The 23,687-nt window shown below is 48.6% G+C and overlaps 1 protein-coding gene across 1 annotated transcript in view; it reads right to left on the reverse strand.

Annotated features, from left to right (window-relative positions):
• Positions 1 to 5,286: 5,286 nt before the first annotated feature.
• DACT3 (dishevelled binding antagonist of beta catenin 3) overlaps positions 5,287 to 23,687 on the reverse strand; it is a 33,572-nt gene continuing 15,171 nt past the window's right edge. Inside the window, exons 2-4 of the mRNA XM_063139988.1 lie at positions 10,280 to 10,391; positions 9,159 to 9,227; positions 5,287 to 6,948 (exon numbers count right to left, since the gene is read on the reverse strand). Coding sequence (XP_062996058.1) covers positions 5,300 to 6,948; positions 9,159 to 9,227; positions 10,280 to 10,391 — 1,830 coding nt within the window. The 3' untranslated portion in view covers positions 5,287 to 5,299. The remainder of the gene's footprint in view (positions 6,949 to 9,158; positions 9,228 to 10,279; positions 10,392 to 23,687) is intronic.

The raw sequence follows: 23,687 nt of genomic DNA on the forward strand, positions 1-23,687 counted from the left end.
TAAATAAACCAGCCACAAATTCAACTAGAGTTTATGCTTAAAAAGACGATGTCCAATTCGGGGGGGGGGGGGGGACTCAGAGGAATATCCAAGGTGCAGCAGAGCCTTATGTGAGCTTGCTCAGAATTAAAAGCTTCATCCCATGTACCTGCTTCCCTCGGATTATCCCTGTAACACTAAGCTTTTGTGGTTGTGGTTTATTTTTGGTACCGGGTGACAGCAATCCTTTGCATACCAGGAAGTGAGTTTAAGAGGGGGAATGTAAAAAAATCAATGGATGACCCAATTCAATTCAAATTTGGTATGCTTAAAGCTCTCCCTAATATCTATCACTGTGCCAATTTTGGTGTCTTTATCTTTAAAGCTTATGCAGATGTAAGCACTTCTTTTAAATCCTCCTCCTGCGCCCCAGCGGCGGCTCAGAAGAGACGCTCAAAAAGTAGGGGCTAAATATAGCGAATCTTTTTGCTTTAAGGCAGGGTGCCTGGGAGTACTTCGCAATCAAAGTAGATTATAAGGTGGAAAACTTCTGAGTCCTTTGCATGCAATTCGCAGTGACTGCACAGTATAACGCTGGTGTAATAATCTGTCTCGCTGTGCTCAATGGGGTTGACTCCCAAGTGTGGCCAGGAGTGCAACCGTTGCTTGTTAAAACACACAACACACACACAGAGAGAATCTTGGGGCACTTTAAAAGACCAATAAGATTCCATGGAACACAGAGCACTTCATCATTTAGCTTTGAGTGGGTGGGTGGGTGGAGATAATGGGGGTTCACGCATGCCCCCCTCTTTTCCCAAATCCTCATAATATTCAGCAACTGCAGGACTCAAGAGAACCAGCACTGAGCCTCGGAGTTGTTGTTTTTTTTAAAAAAAGGGCCTACTATCTCCCATCTGGAAAACATTAGGAGGGGCCCTGGTCCACATCCCATGTTAAAAAAGAGAAGTCAGCAAAGTGACTCCCAAAAACGAAACAAAAAATCAGTCTCTCCCCTGGCTCCCTTCCCCCATGCTCAGGTTTCTATTGCAGTGACCTGGTGAGATATTCAGATGGTACAAATTAGACACACACTTCAGAAAATAAGTTCCCCCACCCCACCCCATCCCACCCTCTGAGCCCTGTGCAGTTCTCAGACCACAGCTCAGGCCAAATGAATAAATCAAATCTTGAAGGGCTCCCATGGACCCAGATTACTCACCCAGAGAAGAGTCATCTTGTAGCATCTCCGCATGATTCACTGAACTGGCCTGGACGCCTTCCAAACGGCCTCCAATGGGTTCGGCACCCATCCAGTCAAATTGGGTCATTCAATCACCGCACGCACAGAGGCACAACAGAGCGACTCACCCGTTGCATCTCTGCCGGAGGAGCGACTGTTCTGTGTAAACCTCCTCTCTTCTAATCAGTAAATATAAGCAATATGAAACTGCCTTAACCCCTTGCAAGTGAGTCAGGAGATCCGGGTTCTAGTCCCCCCTCGGCCATGGAAACCCACTGGGTGACTTTGGGCCAGTCACAGACTCTCAGCCCAGCCTACCCCACAGGGCTGTTGTTGTGAGGATTAAAATGGAGAGGAGGAAGAGGATTATGGATGCCGCCTTGGGTTCCTTGGAGGAAAAAAGGCAGGATATAAATGCAATTATCATCATAGGACAACACTGTGTGTTTCCTCTCAAAGCAATTGTGTGTGTGTGTGTGTGTGTGTGTGTGTGTGTGTGTGTTTCATACTAGCCAATTGTGCCTCCAATTTTAATTCACAAGAACTATGTTTCAATTATTAAGTACTGGGAAACACCAAATCAGGGAAAGAAAGGAGGTTCAGAAAAATAAATATAATTCTGTATGATGTAGAACATTTATTCAATTCTTACTATCATATATGCATCTCCCTCAAGCTCTTCCATATATGCCAGGCGTATGGGAATACGGTTGGGGTCCCAGTTTAGGGGGAAGAAAATGGCTTGATTTGGGTAAGGTGCAAGAATGATGCTCAGCAGAGAGGAACATAATGGAGGCAGACCGGAGATTCGTTTATTTTACTGAGGCCAGGGCATGGGGGGCGGAGGGGGGGGGCAGGCAGTCAGACTCTAGGGGTTTATGAGCTCATCTTTGGGGTCACGCAGATGATGTGAGTGCTTGTGGCTCTCAGATGTCGTTTCGGGGCGCTGAAATGGTTTTGAGTGTGGGGTGCATGCACACACGCATAGGACCCAAGTGCACAATGTAGGAGGCATGGAGGGGTAGGGACAAACGCAGAAGAGAAAGCAAAGCCATAACAGGCTGAGAGACAGACAACACTTTGAGAGGAGCTGAGCGCTCCTAATGTGTGCACTCACTTTTGCCTTCCGTAAACAGGTCTGTCAGGTTTTTTAAAAAATTGTTTCAGATACCTGTTGGACCAGGGGAGACAGCAGGACAAAAGGACACAAGTCAGAGAACACGGCCTCTAGGATCCATCTTCGGGATCCAGAGCCAGAGGCCACCGCGGTGTCAGAGGGGGACGGAGACCTGGTGGAGACGTTCGGAGGAAGAGGCTGCTGGGCTTCATTCTTTTGGTTTCCGAACGCTGTTCGGGACGGAGAATGCTTGCCTCTGGGAAAGGCCTCGTAATGTTTTAGCTGAGCCAGGACTGCTTGGAGGGAGGGAGGGAGGGAGGGGGGAGGGAAGGAGGCCTCACATCTCACAGCTTCCCTCATATTGGGGCGGGTGGCGGGTGGGGGGATGGGGAAAGTGCCGGGGAAGGAATTTGGAAAGTGCAACCGTTTTCCTGGCTGCACATGGAGCATCTGGTTTTCATAAGAGGCTCTGCGCTGGGCAGGCGGCTGGAACTCAGAGGAAAAGGGAATGAGACGGAGGGGGATGGAGGAGACAGAGAGAGAGAGAGAGAGAGAGAGAGAGAGAGAGAGAGAGAGAGAGAGAGAGAGAGAGAGAGAGAGAGAGAGAGAGGCACCCCAGATAGCCAGGCAGAAAGTTGAATTTCAGTCCCAAAACTGGTCCAGCGGTGGAGGAACTAAAATGCATTCACAGGATCAAATATTTTGTTTTAAAAGGAATGTCCAGAGCTGTAGTACTTGGACTAAATGTACGTGTGGATGTTGCCTGCTATGAATTATTCACACTACGGAAGGAAAAATAAGGTATTTTTTGTGTTGTTGTTTTAAAAAGAAAGGACGAGGCGTGCCCTAGCCCTGAAAACTGTGAAGGGTTACCCCTGAGCACATACAGAGTGCTTGCTTAACCACTGACTACACACCACACATCCAGGATTAGGAGGAAGGCTTCCAGGAAACAGCTACCAAGTAGGCTTGAGACCGACAATCAATCAATCAATCAATCAATCTTTTTTTCCTTTTACAATTTCAGCCCTTACGCCATCCTACAAGAGCAGACTTTGGAGAAGCGTCTTTATCCAGCAATTCATATGTGTTTATTTTCCCAGGAAGGCAGTATGCATGCTCACGCTCTTTCTGCTTTCGCATCCTTCCACATTGCACATTGTCAAACCTTTGCGCAACCCTCTACTGAGAAGACACACCAATGTACTGTTAGCAAGCATTACGCTAACTACACACTAATCTTTAAAAGAACGACCACATATAGAGACTCAGGCCGTAGCTAGACCTAAGGTTTATCCCAGGATCATCCCGGGTTCGTCCCTGCCTGAGCGCTGGATGCCCTGTGTGGCACTTAGATGAACAGGTTTGACCCCAGGACAATCCTGGGATAAACCTTAGATCTAGCTACGGCCTCAGTTAAACAGGTTTCAGAGGGTTTTCTTTTTAAATCCAAAACAAAATCCTGCAAAACCTCTTTGACAAGAGGCAAAAGTGGGACAAAACTGCCCCCAAATAATCCGCAACTTCTCTTTTAGAGCTGCCTTCAGCTCTCTCTGAACCAATCTATCTCCTTGGCTCAACAGATGAAACCCGGAGAATGTTAGGTGCACCTAGAGGTCTCACAGCAAATCAACAGGACTAAGTATTTAAGACTTCTCAACTTTATTTCTGGATCTCTGCCATGGTGCTTAAACCTTAGGGCTGATTCATTCTTGGTTGCGCTGGGATTTGGCCAGTGTTGGCTGCAGTGAACAGATAAAAAACAGGAACTTAAAACTTGCATCTTTGAAACACAAAGTGTGTGTCAGCCGCTGGGGTGCCCAGGGAGCCAACCTGCCCACCACCAAGTACCAACAATGGGCTCCTCAACTGCCAACCCAGAAGTGTTCAGAGGAGGGCAACCAGGATGATCAGGGGTCTGGAAGCAAAGCCCTGTGAAGAGCGACTGAAAGAACTGGGCAGGTTTAGCCTGGAGAAGAGGAGATTGAGGGGAGACATGATAGCACTCTTCAAATACTTAAAAGGCTGTCACACAGAGGAGTGACAACCTCCCAGGGTTGATCCTCCCAGGGTGCAGGACACGGAATAACAGGCTCAAGTTAAAGGAAGCCAGATTCCAGCTGGACATCAGGAAAAACCTCCTGACTGTTAGAGCGGTACGACAATGGAACCAGTTACCTAGGGAGGTTGTGGGCTCTCCCACACTGGAGACCTTCAAGAGGCAGTTGGACAACCATCTGTCAGGGATGCTTTAGGGTGGATTCCTGCATCAAGTGGGGGGGTTGGACTCGATGGCCTTAGAGGCCCCTTCCAACTCTACTATTCTATGATTCTATGATTCTAAGTGTGAAGCAACTGCAGGGTGAGGTGATCAGGACTTTCTGGCTGTGGGTAAGCTCAGAACCCCTAACCCACCTGCCCCCAAATGACCCTCTTATAAAACCACTTGCTGGGCAAAGACTTGCAGCAACATATCTGACAAAACCACAAAAACAAAACCACTGAAATTTTATTTACATGCACGCACACACCGAAGGAATATCTGTGTCGAAATACAAGATTGGCAGGGTGGATTCGGATTCCAGGTTTTTATACCCAGATGTGGACTCCTGAGAAGTCGACTGTACAAAAACCATAATAAATACCTCTCCTTTAAAAATGGACGGGATTAGAAAGACAGCGAAAGGTTAGGGGGAGCGAGACACACACGACATCAGCAACTTCCGTGCAGCTGGGGAAAGCGAATACGACACCCGACGCCCCAGGCTCCGTCAACGGGCGGCAGATTTTCCTCCCTCCGCAGGAGATTTTCCCAGTCAAGTGGAGCAGTCCTGGGTTGGAACCAAAGTTGATGCTGGGAACCCGGAAGGGAATATGGGGGTGCCTTTGGGGGAAACTTTCAGCTGAAAGAGGGGTGCAGGGAGGGTGCAGGAGTGGCGACGGGGTTTGGCTGGCGTCCCTCACACAGTTGTCATGACTTTGAGGGAGCCCGAGCGGAAACGCATGATCTTCTTCTTCAGCGCATGCGAGGCTTTGATCTTGACGAAGACCTTGGGTTGTCCGCCGGCGGCCTTCCCAGGCCCAGAAGCTGACACCAGCTGAGGCGAGAGCTGCTGCGGCCACACCAGGCCACCGCTCTCGTCCGTGTCGCTGGACGCCCCGCTGCTGTAGGCGGTAGGCGAGTCCCCGTCGCTCAGGCTAGACTCGCTGTCGCCATAGACCAGGCCTTCCTCCAAACGGCACATGGGCGCCTGCCGGGCCTGCTCGCCTGAGCATTCAGAGTCACTGCCGGCATAACTGTACCCCACGGGGCCTGCTCCTCGCTGGCCCCGGCGTGGCTCGGCGGCACTTCCCGGAGAGGGCTCATCCTGGCAGATCTCTGCAGTCGAGCGCCACTTGCGGTAACCGCTGGCCGTGTGGCCGTGAGGCCGCCGTGGCCGGGACTGTTTCAGGGCCGGCTCCTCCCGTTCGGCCGCCCCGTCTCTGACCCCCGGTTTGTTGAGGAGGCTGTTCTCAGACTGTGACCGAGCGGCCTTCCTCGACCGGGGCGAGCTTTTCCGAGCGGCCCCCTTCCTCCCGCCGGCCTCCCCGCCCTCTTCAGTGAAGCGGCATTTCTTGGGGGGCGCCGAAACCCGCGGCCGCTCCCTCGCCAGCAGATGGACTCGCTCCGGCGACAGTTCCACCGAGCGGCCTTTGGTGAGAGGCGGGGGCTTCTTTTTGCCCCCCCGGTGCGCCTGCTGGGCCCTCGGTGCCTGCTGGGCCGGGATGTACTGGGCTTTGACCATGAGGCAGGTCCCGTCCTCAGACTCGTAGGAGACGGGCTCCTGGCTGTTCCCCCGGGAGGCGGCGTCCTCTCTGTCCGGCAGAGGGGACGATGGGTAGGCTGCTTCGTATTGGTCCACGGAGGCAGGCCTCATATGGGCCAAAGCCTGCAGCTTGGGGGGCTTCTTGAGACTTGAGTGGGGTGGGCTGAAGTCCTCCGCGGCTGCTGCGGCCTTGGCCGCCAGAGTCCTCTCGGCAGCGGCATCCCACGAGGACCAGATCCGCGCGGCTGCGGCGGCCCCGCCCTCGTGGCCGCAGGGCGAAGGGGTGCTGCTGCCTCGCTCCACGGCCGGGGGGTGCTTGCGCTCGGCCTGAGGGGGCAGCAGCTCCAGGGGCCTCTTGCACAGGCTGTTCTGCCGGACCACGCTGCCCTTGGCCGGGGGCTCCAAGCCGAGGCTCGTCCGGGGCTTGCTGCCTCTCACCAGCTGGCTGCGGCGACGAATGAGGCGCGAGATGTAACTCTCCACCTTGTGGCAGTGCGAGGCCGCCTCCGAGTAGAACTGGAACTCGTTGCCGTAGGTGTCCAGGCCCCCTTCTTGGTCTGCGGGGGAGGCCGACGCCTGGGAAGCGGACGAAGCGAAGGCGGGGTCTTCGTACAGGTGGGTCCGGAGCAAGGGGTTCTGCAGGGCCACCGCGTGCAGAGGGCTGGGGTACGAGAAAGGGTCCGGGGGATAGCAGTGAGGCAACGGCTCTGCTGGGTAGTCCTGGGAAGTGGAGTAGGGGGCCGAGAAGGAGCGGGGCACGGTGCTGCGGTTGGCCCCATCTCTGCTGCTGTTGGCCACATCACCTGTGGAGGGGGAGAGCGGAGAAGCATGAGCGAGGGGGAGACTGACTCAGACGGGGAAATGATCAGATGCCACCGGGATTGGCCCAGCCAGCAAAAAAGGAAAGGTACCGAAAGGAACAGTTATCTTCTCCCTGGTTGAATGTGAAGCCTTTTCGGGGAGGGGGCTCAGCCTGAAGGGGCAATGAAGACCCCCCCACTAGCTTTGGAAAAGACCAGCTTCTGGCAGAGGTGAAAACTGCAAGAGCTGGTTTGTCGATAGGGATCAACCCAGCTGCTTCAGTTTTGAGGCTCTCCTTGGGGACTCCGGGCACCGTCACGACGAGCGCCCGCGCTTCAAAATCCACCCCGACATCACTGCCCACGTCTTCCTGGTTCTTTCCCGCTATGGTCTATCCCAACACATTAATTTATTAATTCCATTTCTATGCTGCCCAATAACCAAAGCTCTCCAATGGGATTCCTCCACCCAATTATGTCTCCATGGGACCTTCCCCGTTTCCAGGAGACCCGTATCACTCTAGCCTGGAAACGTTATGGCCAAGCGGAGGACTCTGTTCTAGTTCACTGGAGCAGCCTCCCATTATTATTATTATTATTATTATTATTATTAATAATAATAATAATAATAATAATAATAATCAGATGCACTGATTATTATTGATAATCAGGTGATGTTTGCCCTGTCCTGGACGGGGTTGCACTCCCCCTAAAGGATCGGGTCCATAGTTTGGGGGTGCTCTTGGATCCAGAACTGTCACTTGAGGCACTGGTGAACTCAGTGGCAAAGAGCACCTTTTATCAGCTCAGGCTGATATACCAACTGTGCCCTTATCTGGACAGAGATAGCCTCGCTACAGTTATCCATGCTCTGATAACCTCTTGTTTGGATTACTGCAATACGTTATACGTGGGGCTGCCTTTGAAAACAGTCCGGAAACTTCAACTGGTACAAAACAGGGCAGCCCGTTTACTAACAGGGACCGGCCGACGAGACCACATCATGCCAGTCCTTTTCCAGCTTCATTGGCTGCCAGTCCAGGTCCGGGCTGATTCAAAGTGCTGGTATTAACATTCAAAGCCCTAAATGGCTTGGGGCCAGGCTATCTGAAGGAACGCCTCCTCCCATATTTACCTGCCCGGACCCTAAGGTCATCCTCAGGGGTCCTTCTCCATGAGCCCCTGCCAAAGGAAGTGAGGCAGGTGGCTACCAGGAGCAGGGCCTTCTCTGCTGTGGCACCCTGGCTGTGGAATGATCTCCCTAAGGAGGTTCGCTTGGCTCCTACATTATATGCTTTTAGACGCCAGGTGAAGACCTTTTTATTCTCCCAGCATTTTAACAATCTATAAATAAATTTTAACTTGGTGTTTTAAATTTGTAATTTTGCATTGCTGCTGTTTTGATCTGGTTGAGCTTTTATATTGTATTTTATATTATGGTTTTATACTGTTGTTTTATACTTTGAATGTTTTTAATTTTTGTGAACCGCCCAGAGAGCTCCGGCTATTGGGCGGCATAGAAATGTAATAAATAATAATAATAATAATAATAATAATAATAATAATAATAATAATAATAATAATAATATCCCGCCTTTTTCCCAGGACTGGGACTCAAGGCTGTTTACAAGATTCAAACATATAAATATAAATTACAAAAGTTAAAATAGAATAAAGCAAAATTAAAAACATGTTAACAGCTTTAAAAAACTGTAACAGGTTAAAAGGGGGGGGGGTCCAATACATTAGCACAGGTCCAGTATAGTTCCAAAAGCCTGCTGAAACGAAAAAAGTTTTTGCCTGCCTCCGAAACTGTGGCACAGCGGAAGCCAGCCTGGCCTCCCCGGGAAGGGAGTTCCAGAGCCTTGGAGCAGCCACCGAGAAGGCCCTGTCCCGCGTACCCATCAGCCGTGCCTGGGATGTCGGTGGGACTGAGAGAAAGGCCTCTCCAGAAGATCTCAGAGCACGGGCAGGCTCATAGGGAAGAATACCGTCTTTCAGGAGCCCTTTCTTTCCTGAAGCCATTTTTAATACAGCATCTTTGCCATAGCACAGTTTAGAGGTGCAAGATCCATACACCAAGGCTGCCTTGTCCGCCCACCTCAGAGTTAACTGTTTCCTCTCACCCTCCCTGAGGGACAGACAGATGCATTTCCCCTCACCGCAAGCCCACCCAGATTCTGCCCCAAGACACCTCGCCCCCGTTTGCTCACCTACGGACTTGGGGCGCTCACTGGCGTAGCCGAGGCGGGACTCCGGACGGCCGATCCTGGAGTAGGACCCTGAGGCAGAGGGAAAGCCGCAAGAGGAGTCCCCAAAACCGGAGGCCGGAGAGTCGGAGGCCACTGCTGACTGCGGGCCCTCATAGAAACCTGATGGAGAGAACGAGCGTCTGTCATTAGTCTTGTGATTTAAAGGGTGCAGAACCGCAGACCGGGGGTCCCAATCCGGCCCTACCACAGGTCGTTCAGTGGCCTCTCAGCTTTTGTGCCTTTCGTGCATCACCACGAAGGTGGTGCCATTCTAAAAGTTGGGATGCCTCTCGTAAAAGTTAGCTACCGGCAAGAAGGGTTTTGTATTAAAATGTGCTGCCATTTTTGCATTTTTGGCCATGCTCCTTTTGCTTTCAGCCCTGCCCACCACTGTGGAAAGGAAAGGAACCTCTCGTGCAAGCACTGAGTCATTACTGACTCTTGGAGGGACGCCAGCTTTTGCTGACGTTTTCTTGGCAGGCCTTATAGCGGGGTGGTTCGCCGTTGCCTTCCCCGGCCGTTATTACCTTTCCCCCAGCTAGCTGGGTACTCATTTTCCCGACCTCGGGAGGATGGAAGGCTGAGTCAACCCGAGCCGGCTGCCTGAAACCAGCTTCCGCTGGGATCGAACTCAGGCCGTGGGGAGAGTTTCAGCTGCAGAAACTGCTGCTTTGCCGCTCTGCGCCACACGAGGCTCTCCACCACTGTGATACCCCCCTAAAAAAAACCCCAACCCTTCTCCAAAATGGAATCCGGCCCCCGGCTCTGCACTTTGGACAGTTCCTTTAGAGTTCTAGCTAAAACCTGGAGCGAATTCACCGCCTCACTGACATCGGAGCCACCAGCCTCCCCTGTCCACACCTCTGAGGTCAATTGCTCCCTCCTTCTATTTGGGAGGCTAGCAGAGGGGCCGGCAGACCTTGCTCCCAGCTACGGGGGTCGAGGTATGCCAGGCAGGCAGGCAGGAAGGGAAAAGGCAGCAGGTTTGACTGCAAGCAGCAGCCTGTAGCCCGCAAGCAAGAAGCGAGCATTTATTGCGGGCCACGCATCACGTCACCATGGCCAGGAGCTCCTCTCCGTACCTGAGCTGGGCCAGCTGTCCGTCTCAGCAGCCTCCGCACAGGCCTTCTCTGGGTACAGGCGCAGGAGACCCAATTGCTGTTCCAGTTCCCACATCAAGCCAGGAAGGGCGTCCTGTGGAACCAGAAGGAGGAAAAGGTTCATCTCATGAAGAACCAGGAATTTCGGCCAGCTCCCTCGCCGGAACGCCATTTACTCCTAACCCATCGCAGCGGAACGCCCAAGTCTTCTTTCCCCCAGTTTTTAATCTGGACATCTGCGCACCTGCTGTCACGCCACACAGCCCCCGTAGCACGGAACGCAGAATGTGGCTTGTGCAGAGAAACCCGCGACAACTCATTTTCATTTATGAAAAGAAGAAGCAAAGAATGCAAGGTTGCAGTCCTCATGAGGTTGCAATCCTCGTTGTTGCAGACCGTGTGTGTGTGTACATACACAGACAAGCTATTACACTAAAAAATGGCCTTCCACAACCTGGCACCCTCCAGATACGTTGGACTGCCATGCGGGCTAGGGATGATGGGGCTTGTAGTCCAACATATACATAGAGTGCCAGGCTAGAGGAAGGCTGCTAAGGGGAATGCCTGACTGGGAGGGACCTATGGAAAGGCCTCTCCTCCACCCATTTGGCACTTTGGGGGCACTTTCATGCAGGATGTTTTTTGGCTGGTCTCAGATACGCAACGGTGCAGCTCCCCCCAGAACCTGTGGGCCACGGCGCTGATCCCTCCTAATCGAACCAGCAGACCTGAGCAAAGGAGAACAGGAGGGGCAGCGTGGGTGGAGCCAGGGGGGAAAGCTTGCGTTAAAGACACCCATTGACCCTACTGGCTGGGGATGATGGAGGTTGCAGTCCAAACACCAGGTCCAAGGAAGGCAGGTATAGAGGACACGGAGGAAGATGGGCTTGGTGTAACAATCAGCTGCTCCCCCTCCCCCAGGATACTGCCTTGAGCAAAACCTCAGCCTGCTTTTCCATCACTCCTGTTCCCAAAGTGGAAAACGTTCTTGTTAAGATCAGAAAGTCAGATCTCTGAGCACAAAGAACCAGGGAAGATCCTTGATCCAGAGGGGAGTGTGTTTTCTAGAAAGAACACTTCCTTCTCAAAAACCTTTTCCTGAATTTGTGCAATGAGGGGGGACCACCCCCCTCCGTGCAAACAGATGGGGTCAGAAGTCCAGCCATGCACATGCACACGCACACACACACACACACACACACACACAGCACACGTTGAGGCCAGCTGGAACTTGAACCTTAAGCGCCAGGAGGGGGATATGTGTGGGGGACCATAGATGGGGGGAAGGAAATTGAGTAGGCTATGGGACGACCTTTGACCTCCAGACAGATGGGTGTACAGAGGACAAAGGGGGCTCATTTAGGAGCGTCACTCAAACTCCGCTCTGGAAACAAAGGGGTAAAATTCTTACCCCACTGAAGGAAAATGAGAGGAGAGAGAGGGTGGGGGCAGGATTAATGGCTTCAAGAGTAGCCTCTGTTAGTGGACATGGTGGTTTCCTCTTGTCAACCGTCCCTACAAGCCATTGCCAAGGGAGATTGCAAAGGATTGTGGGGAAAGGACCCATCGCATCCGTTTTTGAGGAGCATGGCCTGGCAGAAACTCAGCTTCTCTGGGGCTCCCCCATGTCACCGAGGAAAATAATGTGGAGATATAGCTTCACGTCGCCCCACGTACAAGGGCACCAGCTCAACCAGATCCAACTGAGGAGCAAAAGGGCTCAGAGGTGGCTGTGAAGTGTGCTACGCAACGCACAAGTCAGGGGGAAATAAATACCGGTAGCCCATCACATCTGCATGATTACCGCGGTCTGTTTGAACGTAGTGCAAATTAGCTCAGATGTAAATCTGAAGAGGTCACAGATATGGCAAGCCAAAGGGCTAATTTTAAACCGGCATGCATTTAAATAAATCAGCACGTAGGAAAGAGAGACAGCCTTCATCCTGCTTCTAGGGAATATAGGTGAAATGGGACAGCGGAAAGTGACGGTGAAAAGCTTATCTTAATTTATCCCTTTCCCTGACCAACAGATTTGGAAAGGACATACTGAATTCAAGAAGACCGCTCTCCTACAAATGTTCTATTTTTTTTAAAAAAAAATCTCTGGGATTGTTCCTTTTGCTTTGCACCCAAGGTAGAATAGGAGTACACCTTTGGCAATGTAGACAGGAGCAGCAGACATTAAATCAAGATTCCAAGGCATACACGAGAATCAAACAATATTGCTTCTTTAAAATAAAAAGGCAGGTTTTGTACCCTGTAGCCCAAATTCTGCATACAGAATCTTGTGAGCAAGTTAAGGAAATGTACATATCTACAATTGTATTGCGCCTGAAGCAGAGAAGACGCCAAACAACCCCGATGGGCTGATCTGATCTGATCTTACTGCTCAGAATGTTAGAATGTTCCCATCAGGAGAATTCCCAACACCAGGGAAGAAAGCTGATGGCATGTCCGCAGCTCTGCATGTGTGAGGGAAGGGGACATGGTTGGTTTGGCTGGGATGAAAACTTCAGATAGGACGTAAGGGCGGGAGTAGCTAAACCTTGTGTGCTTGGCTGAGGCCTGGAAAGAGATGTAGGTCGGCCAAAGGAGAAGAGGACTTGAAGAAAAGGAGACCAGGGGGGGATCTACACTACTGCTTTAAAGCGCTTTATAACAGTTTTGACAACTGTTGGGGCCCAGGACACACTGCATATACAGGTTTCAAAACGTTTTCAAAGCACTTTAAAGCACTTTAAAAGCAGTAGTGTAGATCCCCCCCAGGGCTAATAAGAGAAAGGAGCGGAATTTCACGTACTGATTTGAACTATCCAGCAAGGTCTGTGTAGCTGCTAGCTTCAAGAAGTTGCTGGCACATCATATTGTCTGTTTCTGCTAGTCATGGGGGAGGGGGAAGTCTCATGCCTCCCCATGCTTGAAATCTTGCTCAGGGCCTCCTCTGCCCCACCTCCACTGCCTGCATTCGGCTTGTACTTATCTACACAACCTTGAGATCCAGAAACTCCCATGTATTAAAAAGCTAAGACATTCTCAGAACGCTTTTGAGTGCCGTCCAGCCTCCCCAAAAGTACCCAGCGTTTTACATTTCCTTCTGGTTGGGAATGTGGCCCCACCCTGTCGAATAAGAGAACTTGGAGCGACATGAACAACTTTCAAACAAGGACCCAGCGCAAGGAACAAGATACATATGCGCTGTGCATTGGGAGGATTCTGTCTGATTTCAGCGCAGCACGGGCCTCAGCTCCATTTATGCTGGAAACGGCAGGCGTGTAGCTAGCACCCACGGTTATTCCAGCCCCCCCCCCCTTTAGCCCTGCCTGCAAATCATTTCATTTAAATAAGAAAAATGTAGGAAAACAGAAAAGCAGCATCGAAAATTGCACACAAGTGTGATGAAGAAGAAGTAAGAACATCAGAAGTGCCATGATGCTGGATCAGACCAAGGGTCCGTCTAGTCCAGCACTCTGTTCACACAGGGGCCAACCAGCCCTCGGCCAGGGATGAACAAGCAGGACATGGTGCAACAGCACCCTCCCGCCCATGTTCCCCAGCAACTGGTGCACACAGGCTTATTGCCTCGAATACTGGAGATCGCACACAACCCTCAGGGCTAGTAGCCATGGATAGCCTTCGCCTCCAGGAATTTATCCAACCCCCTTTTGAAGCCATCCAAATTGGTTGCCATCACGACATCCTGTGGTAGTGAGTAGGAAGATAAAGGAGCAGAGAAGGCAAACGCAGAGGCGCAAAGCAGAAACTCTTGGGAACCTTTCGATGAGGCTTCCGGCAAGCTAAATTTGGATGGGAAGACAAGTCAGGAGGGGAGCGCTGTTCCTCCCCGCCCCAAACTCAGATGTTCCATTATGCCCGGTCACACAAAGATGGTTCAAGGGTGGGCAGGTGTGTGTGTGTGTGTGTGTGTGTGTGTGTGTGTACCGCAATCATCATCATCACCATTTAACACAGCCTTCCTCAACCTGGGGCGCTCCAGATGTGTTAGACTGCATCTCCCAGAATGCCCCAGCCAAGGCTGGGGCATTCTGGGAGTTGTAGTCCAACACATCTGGAGCGCCCCAGGTTGAGGAAGGCTGAAACACATTGCCTGCCAAGAGCAGAACAAGATGTCCGTCGTCCCTACTCACTCTCTGCAGGGAATTCTTCAGACACAGACGCAAGTTCCATGAATAAATGCAAGCATCTGGCACTGCCATTGAAGGGGAGAACAAGCGTTTGAGGGTGCGGTGGGATAAGATGGGGCTGGCTGCAGGGTGTGTGTGTGTACATGCATCAGGCAAGGTAAGACACTCCACCCATGTTTTTATGCAAGAAACACAGATGTACGGATTTAGGGAGATCTTTCACTTTGCCCCCGAACATCATGGGAGGTGGCCTCTGCAAAGCAAGAACACCTGTTATTAAAAATATGCTCACCTTGCCTTTGGCCCTGAGGGTTTTCGAAGTCACTTACAAATCTATTTTTAAAAGCAAAAAATGTTCTAACACAGCAAATCGGATGAGGAGCCAGTGGAGACTTGGGGCTTCCTTTATTTATTTATTTATTTATATGGCACCATCAGTGTACATGGTGCTGTACAGGGTAAAACAATAAAATAGCAAAACCCTGCTGCATAGGCTTACATTCTAATAAAATCATAATAAAACAATAAGAAGGGGAAGAGAATGCACCAAACAGGCACAGGGTAGAGTAAAACTAACAGTGTAAAAGTCAGATCAAAATCAAGTTCTAAAAGCTTTAGAAAAAAGAAAAGTTTTTAGCTGAGCTTTAAAAACTGCGATTGAACGTGTAGTTCGCAAATGTTCTGGAAGAGCGTTACAGGCGTAAGGGGCAGCGGAAGAAAATGGACGAAGCCGAGCAAGGGAAGTAGAGAACCTTGGGCAGGTGAGAAACATGGCATCAGAGGAGCGAAGAGCACGAGCGGGGCAATAGTGTGAGATGACAGAGGAGAGATAGGAAGGAGCTAGACTGTGAAAAGCTTTGTAGCTCAACAGGAGAAGTTTATATTGGACTCTGAAGTGAATTGGAAGCCACTGAAGAGAATTTCAGAAGTGGAGTAACATGGTCAGAGCGGCGAGCCAAGAAGATGATCTTAGCAGCAGAGTGGTGAACAGAAACCAACGAACTGATGTGAGAAGAAGGAAGGCCAGTGAGAAGAAGGTTGCAGTAGTCCAACCGAGAAATAACCAATGCGTGAACAAGAGTCTTGGCAGAAGAGACAGACATGTCAGAAGGGCAGTGAATCCGCTCCGGGTTTCAGTCAGAACTCTAAAAAAGCTCTCCACGGTGCCGGAGTTCAGTCAGTACTCTTTTAGAGTTCTGACTGAAACCCGGAGCGGAAGCAAACACATTTCTGGTCTCGGATCCCCTTTGGAACCAGTTGTATCCTCTCACTCCAACCCATCCTTTTCCATTCACCTTCTCTTCCTTCCTAATATTTCTCTCTCTCTCTCTCTCTCTCTCTCTCTCTCTCTCTCTCTCTCTCTTTACCTCTTCTGTCTTGGACTCCTTTTCCTTGTGTGTCATGTCTTTATTAGACTGTAAGCTTGAGGGCAGGGACTGCCTTTTTTACTAAGTGTAAGCTGCTCTGAGAGCCTTTTTTGGCTGAGGAGTGGGGGATAGATAGATAGATAGATAGATAGATAGATAGATAGATAGATAGATAGATAGATAGATAGATATTCTCCTGTTCCTATCGCCAGCGGGGCAACAGTCACCTGAGGCCGAGCTCTCTGGGGCCAGCATATTTTATTATTTATTTATTTATTTATTTAGTACATTTATATACTGCCCCATAGCCAAAGCTGTCTGGGCGGTTTACAAAAGTTAAAAACAGTAAACATTAAAAAAGTATACAAAATGTTAAACCCAAAAATGTACAAAATTTAAAAAACTATCAGAAACATAAAAACAACAGTATCCATTTACCCATTTATTTGTCATTTACTGGGTGCCACTATTTTATCATGTAAATGGAAGATTTCCCCCCCCGCCCCCCCGAAAAGTGGGAATAGATTGCAAATCAGTGAACTACAGAGTTTTGCAATCCAAATAAGAAGTTCTACAAATTAGCGTGGCCCTATGGAAAGGAGGACAGGGCTCCTGCATCTCCAACAGCTGTATAGAAAGGGGAATTTCAGCAGGTGTCATTTGTGTGCATGCAGCACCTGGTGAAATTCCCTCTTCCTCAGAACAGTCAAAGCTGCAGGAGCCCTGCCCTCCTGACCAGATACAAAGAGAGCATACTCCTGGGGGAAACAGTGGAGTTTCCCGATTCTCTTTGACCTTCCCCTTGGCCCCACTCCACTCTTAACCCAGGACGTTCTGCTCTTTTCTATGGCTCTCCAAGACTGAGGTACCTGTTGAGTTAGAGAAGGTTTTAGTTACAAGGTTTTAGTTACAAGCTCCAGCAGCCTTTGGAGAGGAATTTGGAGAGCAGGGGTCTGTGCAAAAGCCAGGAAACCATCCCACAGCTCGGAAGTGTCCCACCGCTGCCCTAAAGCCTAAAATCACAAATGTAGTATGATGGATCCCAAGACCCAAGCATATATTTGGAGGGGGGGAAATGGGAATACAGATAATTGCTGTAGAAGGCAGAGCAAAAAGTATAAAGAAGTGACTGGTGGCAAAGCACACTTGGAAGAGTATTGACTCTTCCACAGACAAGGATTCAGTCTACACTGAGTGTAGACATTCAGTCTACACTGTTAACTGACTGCCCTGGCAGTCAGCGGCGAAACTAGTAAGCTCTAATAAAAGTAAAAGAAGAGTAACAATTAATAGCCAACATGCTTGTTGATTAACTTAGAGGTTGAATTAACAGATCTTTTAAATCTGCTCCCCTCCCATCTTAAACTTTTTGTGCTTTAGCCTGCAGCTCTCCAAAGTATCAGAAAACTATTTCTACGACTATTAGTGTAAACCAGGCAATTGTGTCAAAAGGACACTCAGCACTTTCTGTAGGTTCCTTCGCATGAGGCTTTTATTATGCTTTCGTGGTGGGTCACACACGAAAATTTGCGGAACTTTTTCATGACATCGTCAACCTCCAGTGCCTCTCCCATTGTTTTTCAGCTTTATTCTGAAAAACTTTTTTAACTCACCAAAAGTGCAGTAATATATATAAACTGCTATCAAAGAGGTGGTGTATTTCCGGAAGCAGATGTATTGTGGTAATTGTTATCCCGTGAAGAATCCAGAAGACAAAGCCCCGGTAAAGGTGCATTTTTACTTCATGTAAAGAAGCTCTATATCTCCTTGGGGCTAAAGATTTGGCTTCATGCTACAGTAGCAGTTGTTAAGTTGTGGTTTTAGGAACACCAGTGTGTTTTCCCGTCCCCCCACAAAAGCTACATTTTTGTGCAGGTTTCCCCCTAAAATATGGGTTCTTGTATGGGCTTTTTGTGCTGAGAACTGGATTGCAAAATTTGGCCAAATGTGGAAACCAAAGGATTCCACTGAGCTACGGAGAAGGGCCACAGTGCAATGGTAAAGCATTTGCTTTGCATGCAGAAAGTCCAATGTTTGATCCCTGGCATTTCATAGAAACATAGACTTGGAAGGGGCCTCTAAGGCCATCAAGTCCAACCCCCTGCTCAACGCAGGAATCCACCTTAAAGCATCCCTGACAGATGTTTGTCCAGCTGCCTCTTGAGTGGGAGAGCCCACGACCTCCCTAGGTCACTGGTTCCATTGTCCTACTGCTCTAACAGTCAGGAAGTTTTTCCTGATGTCCAGCCGGAATCTGGCTTCCTGTAACTTGAGCCTGTTATTCCGTGTCCTGCACTCTGGGAGGATCAAAATGAGATCCTGGCCCTCCTCTGTGTGACCACCTTTCAAGTATTTGAAGAGTGCTATCATGTCCCCCCTCAATCTTCTCTCAGTTCCCAGGTATGGGCACTTGGAGAGCCACTTTTGGTCAACATCATGGACCAATGTTCTGACTCAGTATAAGGCCACTTATGTTCCTAAAGGATAACTGCATTCCAATCTGTGCATTACTCCAAACGGTATGAATCAGATCACATTGCTTCAAAGTGCGGACTGAATGAAATCCTCTGTAATTCCTAAGCCAGTCCGTGGCCACAGCTCTAGTGGATCCATCAAGCCCGTCCAGTAAATCCACGCCTTCTGCCAACGCTTGCTTCTGTCAGCCACTGCAGGAAACCACAACCAAATGAGGCAATGGAAGAGAGCCCCTAAAGACCCCGCCTGTATCAGTTACCGCACGCCTTATTCCCCATGGCTAATGGATTTCTATCCATGTAAAATTTATTTTCTTCTGATCCTCTCTCGCTTAGCCGCGGCTGCTGTTCTTATGCCTATAAATTTCTAATCCCTCCTGGAATCCCGTTAAGCTCAAAGCTATCTGGTTGGTAAGAAGCGCCAATACCCACAAACATTTAAATCCATGCAAATGAGGCTGACAGAAGCCAATTGCTGGCTGGGTTTTTGCAAGAAAGCTGTGTGCATGTTCAAGTCACAACCTACGCTCAGATCCGTGCGAACGACTGACCCACCATCGCCAGGTTTTCGGTGAGAAGATGGTTTGGAATGACGTCCCTGGCCGAACGTGCGAGTTGGCATTTAGAATATATTTAAGAATACCAAAATATGTGGATGCTTTAAAGCTGCGCTGCCATCCGTGCCCAGGGGAAAAAATGGGATTTGGTTACAGAATTCAGCATCCTGTTCTGGCTGATTCCCAAATTGTATTGCAATTCTAGAAGGGAGAGGGTGAAATATTTAGGTATTGAAATGAGGATGAATTAGAGCAGCCTTCCTCAACCTGGGGCGCTCCAGATGTGTTGGACTACAGCTCCCAGAATGCCCCAGCCAGCTGGCTGGGGCATTCTGGGAGTTGTAGTCCAACACATCTGGAGCGCCCCAGGTTGAGGAAGGCTGAATTAGAGGATCTGTGATCAAAGATTTTGCAAGTCCTGATTGCAAGATTGTGTTTGAACATATGCTACATACACACGTGTACGTGTGTGTGTGTGTGTGTGTGTGTGTGTGAATTCCTCAGCACCCTTTTCCTCCATCCTTCGCCTGCCTGTCAAATTTAAATCTAACCTACTTTTCACCTGGCACAGTTGGTGAGATTATTCCAGCTGCAGCTATTATAATCAGGCAAGCATCCCTCAAGGGAATGGACTGGATAACTTCAAAGCCAGAGACTTTTTTAAAAAATCCTGTTTGTGCTGCTGTGACTTTATTCCTCTTCTTTTCTTTTACTCACTCCTAAAACAGGCCCATTTCTTTCTACAAGTGGCCATATGCCAACGGTGGAGACTGAGACGTGATTCAAACATTATTTTTGTGGTTACACACTGCAGCCATTTTCTCATCAAAAGATGCCATGCAACTGCTGTAATAACCTTCACATGTCTTCAGTTAAATAGGAGCCTCCAATACATCTCCCATTTGGTAGAGATGGCATGATGGTGGAGGCAAAGCCCACACAATTCAGCTAAATACACATTACAAAGGCTGCAAGGGGCATCAGTGTATTATTGTGCTGCCTTTGCCAGACCTTAAGCGTGAGCTACTTGCTGCTCAGGTTTAGAAAAGGTTTTTAGTGGACTCTTAATTGCTTGCTTTGCTAAGCACGTCAGGCAGAAGCTAGCTACTTTACAGTTCACAGCAAAATGAAATAAAATTCGGCCTTTAAAAAAACCATAAGGGACATCTTAATGTTATTTTGCCTTTGGACTACATTTCTGAATAAGATTAGGCAATTTTAAGCTATGTACACTGGCTTGTTCCTTGTGCTTTTGTAATGGGTGAATGTACAGAAAATGGGGCAAGACATTAAATTCCAGGGTAAGAAATTCAATCTCCCTTTCCTGTACTTTCAAATCTTGGCAGGTAAGCATAATTGAATCGAGAAAGCGGGCTGGGGAGGCATACACTGACCCACCCAGAAAGGCTTCATTTGTGGTCACTGGAAGTCTTGCCAAGGGTGACATAACATTAAAATAAGTATCAAAGCTGATTTTTCTCCCCAGGGCATGTCTAGCTTCTTCCTGCCTTCAAAATGTAGGTGACATAGGTTCACATCAGCAAATCTAACACTGCTTCAGTTGTCACTACCTGCCTTTAATTAATTTATTTTTTGAAGTGCTGCTTGTACATCTATTCATTTGTAATTCATCCATCATCATTTGAAAAGAAAAATCAATTGCAGAAAGAAAACAACAATTGCAAAATTACTCCAAGGATGGGTTGAGTGGATTCATGACGACACAGGCAACCGCCAATCATTGCTGTGCACTGCCAGCTTTGGGTAAAAACTCACAACTGGTTTTTTTTATTATTACCTTTTTTGGCCTGAGTGTGACACTGGAGGGGAAAAGGCTATGTTCAAACAGTGATGCACCCATAAATCTTCAGGTCTCACCGTGGCTCTGCTCCTACGTCTATCAAAAACCTGCCTTTGCTATACTGTCCTGAGAGTTTCCATCTTGGCATGGACCACTATTTTCGAAATGAAATCTTGGCAGCTCAACTTCTGCCAAGCATCTTCCCAAACGGTTCTCTACAATCACGAGGGATGGAAACACGTGCTTTTAAATGAAAGGTGAGAATTTTCTTCTTCTTCGGGACATCACATTTTGCCCCCGGGGCCTTACACAGCAAGAGCAAATGCAACGGGCTCATGGATTTAGCTGCACACAATTCTCCCCGATGACGCTGGTTTCGCCTCCATGCTTTCCCTAATGAAAGAGCCTTTGCCATCCTCCTCCAGCGGCTTGCCAAGAGGCAGTGGGGGGTTGGGGGGGGGAAGCCTATAAAATCTTGTCAGTTAGAAAGCTCAGCTTCTGTTTTTCTAAAGGAAAGCGCTGCTTGAATGGTTACGTCCGTCTGGTTTCCTGAGCTGGAAGACAGGGAGGATGTATAAGAGGGCAGCAAAGGTGTGTGTGTGTGTGTGTTTAAAAAAGGCTTCACAGATTTAGTGCTCCCCACCGACATATTCTGCAACCAATTCAAGTGGACTAGAGAACAGGAGCTTGGAATCATAGACCCTTGAAGAGACGTGCTTGTAACAGGTCTGTTTTCCCTGACAAAGACTCGACTCAGCCTGCTTTATTGGGTGATTCCACAGCAGGCCCACCCTCCACTGATTTAAAAGCCAGTGGGGTTTTTTGTGTTTCTTTCTGCTTTTATTAAAACGTCTTTTCGGTAAAAATAGAACGATCCTACAATAGGTTGTCACCAATTAAAACGAAACCTTCGCAGCTGTAGTGCAGGGAATAGTAGACTTTGCTCTGAACAATGCCTTAGTGCCCAAGCGCCAGAATTTATTTGCATGGACGCTGGAGACAGGATGCATCAATTCCCCACTCAGATTTCAGTTCCAGAGACACCCTGGTGGAAGGAACGGAGCCCCAAAGAGGGACTCTGGCATCTCAGGCTAGCTAGCAATGGGTCGGACCCAATGTTAGTCTGACGCATAGGGACAAACTCATAAGAACATCAGAAGAGCCCTGATGCTGGATCAGACCAAGGGTCCCTCTAGTTCAGCACTCTGTTCCCACAGGGGCCAAGCAGCTGTTGACCAGGGAACCACCCTACCGCTCATGTTCCCTAACAACTGAGGTACACTGCCTCTGATACAGGTGCAAGCATATAACCATCAGGACTAGTAGCCTATTATTATTATTATTATTATTATTATTGTTATTATTATTATTATTATTATTATTATTATTATTATTATTATTATTTGTTACCTGCCTCCCCCTCTGCATCGAGGCGGGATACAATATGAATGCAAACATCATGTAACTAATTAAAACATTTAAAACTAATACATTATTAAAAGTAGCACATTATTAAAAGGCAAATTTGATAGCCTTCTCGTCCAGGAATGTATCCAAACCAGCATATTGTATCTTAAAAGTTCTGCCAGCCAGAAACTAAGCTTCAGGAGAGACATTTCTGCCTTTTCAAACCGTGTGTGTGTGTGTGCAAAAAAGCCGGGAAACACGCAACCGTCAGTGGCTGGAGGAAAAGGTAGCGTAGCCATTTGGGTAGCTCCAAGGCTGAGATTTTGCACCCCTAGTCTAACTTTAGATTCATTGAACTGAATGGGACTTCTCTAAGTAAGACTAGCAAGGAATATAACCCTTTCTTTTTAAGGCATGGGATGATAGATGTTGCAGCCCAACACATCTGAAGAGCACCAGGTTGGGGAAAGTTCTTCTAGAGACTGCAAAGGAAACTGATTCTATCGAAGATTAGAAAAACGAGGAAGGCCAGGAGATAGCCTAGCTACAGTGATCCATGCTCTGATAACCTCTCGTTTGGATTACTGCAATGCGTTATACGTGGGGCTGCCTTTGAAAACGGTCCGGAAACTTCAGCTGGTACAAAACAGGGCAGCCCGTTTACTAACAGGGACCGGCCGACGAGACCACATCATGCCAGTCCTTTTACAACTTCACTGGCTGCCAGTCCAGGTCCGGGCCCAATTCAAAGAGCTGGTATTGACATTTAAAGCCCTAAACGGCTTGGGGCCAGGCTGTCTGAAGGAACGCCTCCTCCCATATGTACCTGCCCGGACCTTAAGATCATCTACAGGGGCCCTTCTCCATGAGCCCCTGCCAAAGGAAGTGAGGCAGGTGGCTACTAGGAGGAGGGCTTTCTCCGCTGTGGCACCCCGGCTGTGGAACGAGCTCCCCAGAGAGGTCCGCCTGGCACCTATACTGTACTCTTTTCGTCGCCAGCTGAAGACCTTTTTATTCTCTCAGTATTTTAACACTTAATTTTAACTTAAATTTAAATTTTACAGTTCTAACTCTGTATTTTAATCTCATATCAATTTCTGCTGCGTGGTTTTTATCCTGGTTGTGCTTTTTATACTGTATTTTTTATTTGTGTTTTTAACCTGTTGGTTGTTTTATTATGGTTTTAATTTTTGTGAACCGCCCAGAGAGCTTCAGCTATTGGGCGGTATAGAAATGAAATAAATAAATAAATAAATAAATAAATAAATAAATAAATTAAAATAAAGAGGGTGGATGAATAATGTGTTACCAATCCAATTCTTGCATTTGCCCCCTCGCCCACCCCCCTGAAACAGTCAAACACGGACGTCCTTCCTTCAGGGAAACTACTCAGTAGTTAAATTATGCAGAATTATATTCCATGCTAATCTAGCATCCCATAAACTAGTGAGGAGTAGGTGGATTGGCTCTATCGAAGACTGGTAGCATCCTGCACAGTCTGGCTGGTCATAAAGAAGCTGTGTCCAGTTTGGAAAGAAGAAAAGCCACAGACACAGAGATAGGCTGAGCTATTTTTCAAATTCTTAGATCCGCTAATAGCGAGAAGACTCTTCACCGCCTTCAGTCAGAAGTAACCGTCCCA

This window comes from Elgaria multicarinata, chromosome 13 (genome assembly GCF_023053635.1).
Source record: "Elgaria multicarinata webbii isolate HBS135686 ecotype San Diego chromosome 13, rElgMul1.1.pri, whole genome shotgun sequence".
Lineage (NCBI taxonomy): Eukaryota > Metazoa > Chordata > Lepidosauria > Squamata > Anguidae > Elgaria > Elgaria multicarinata.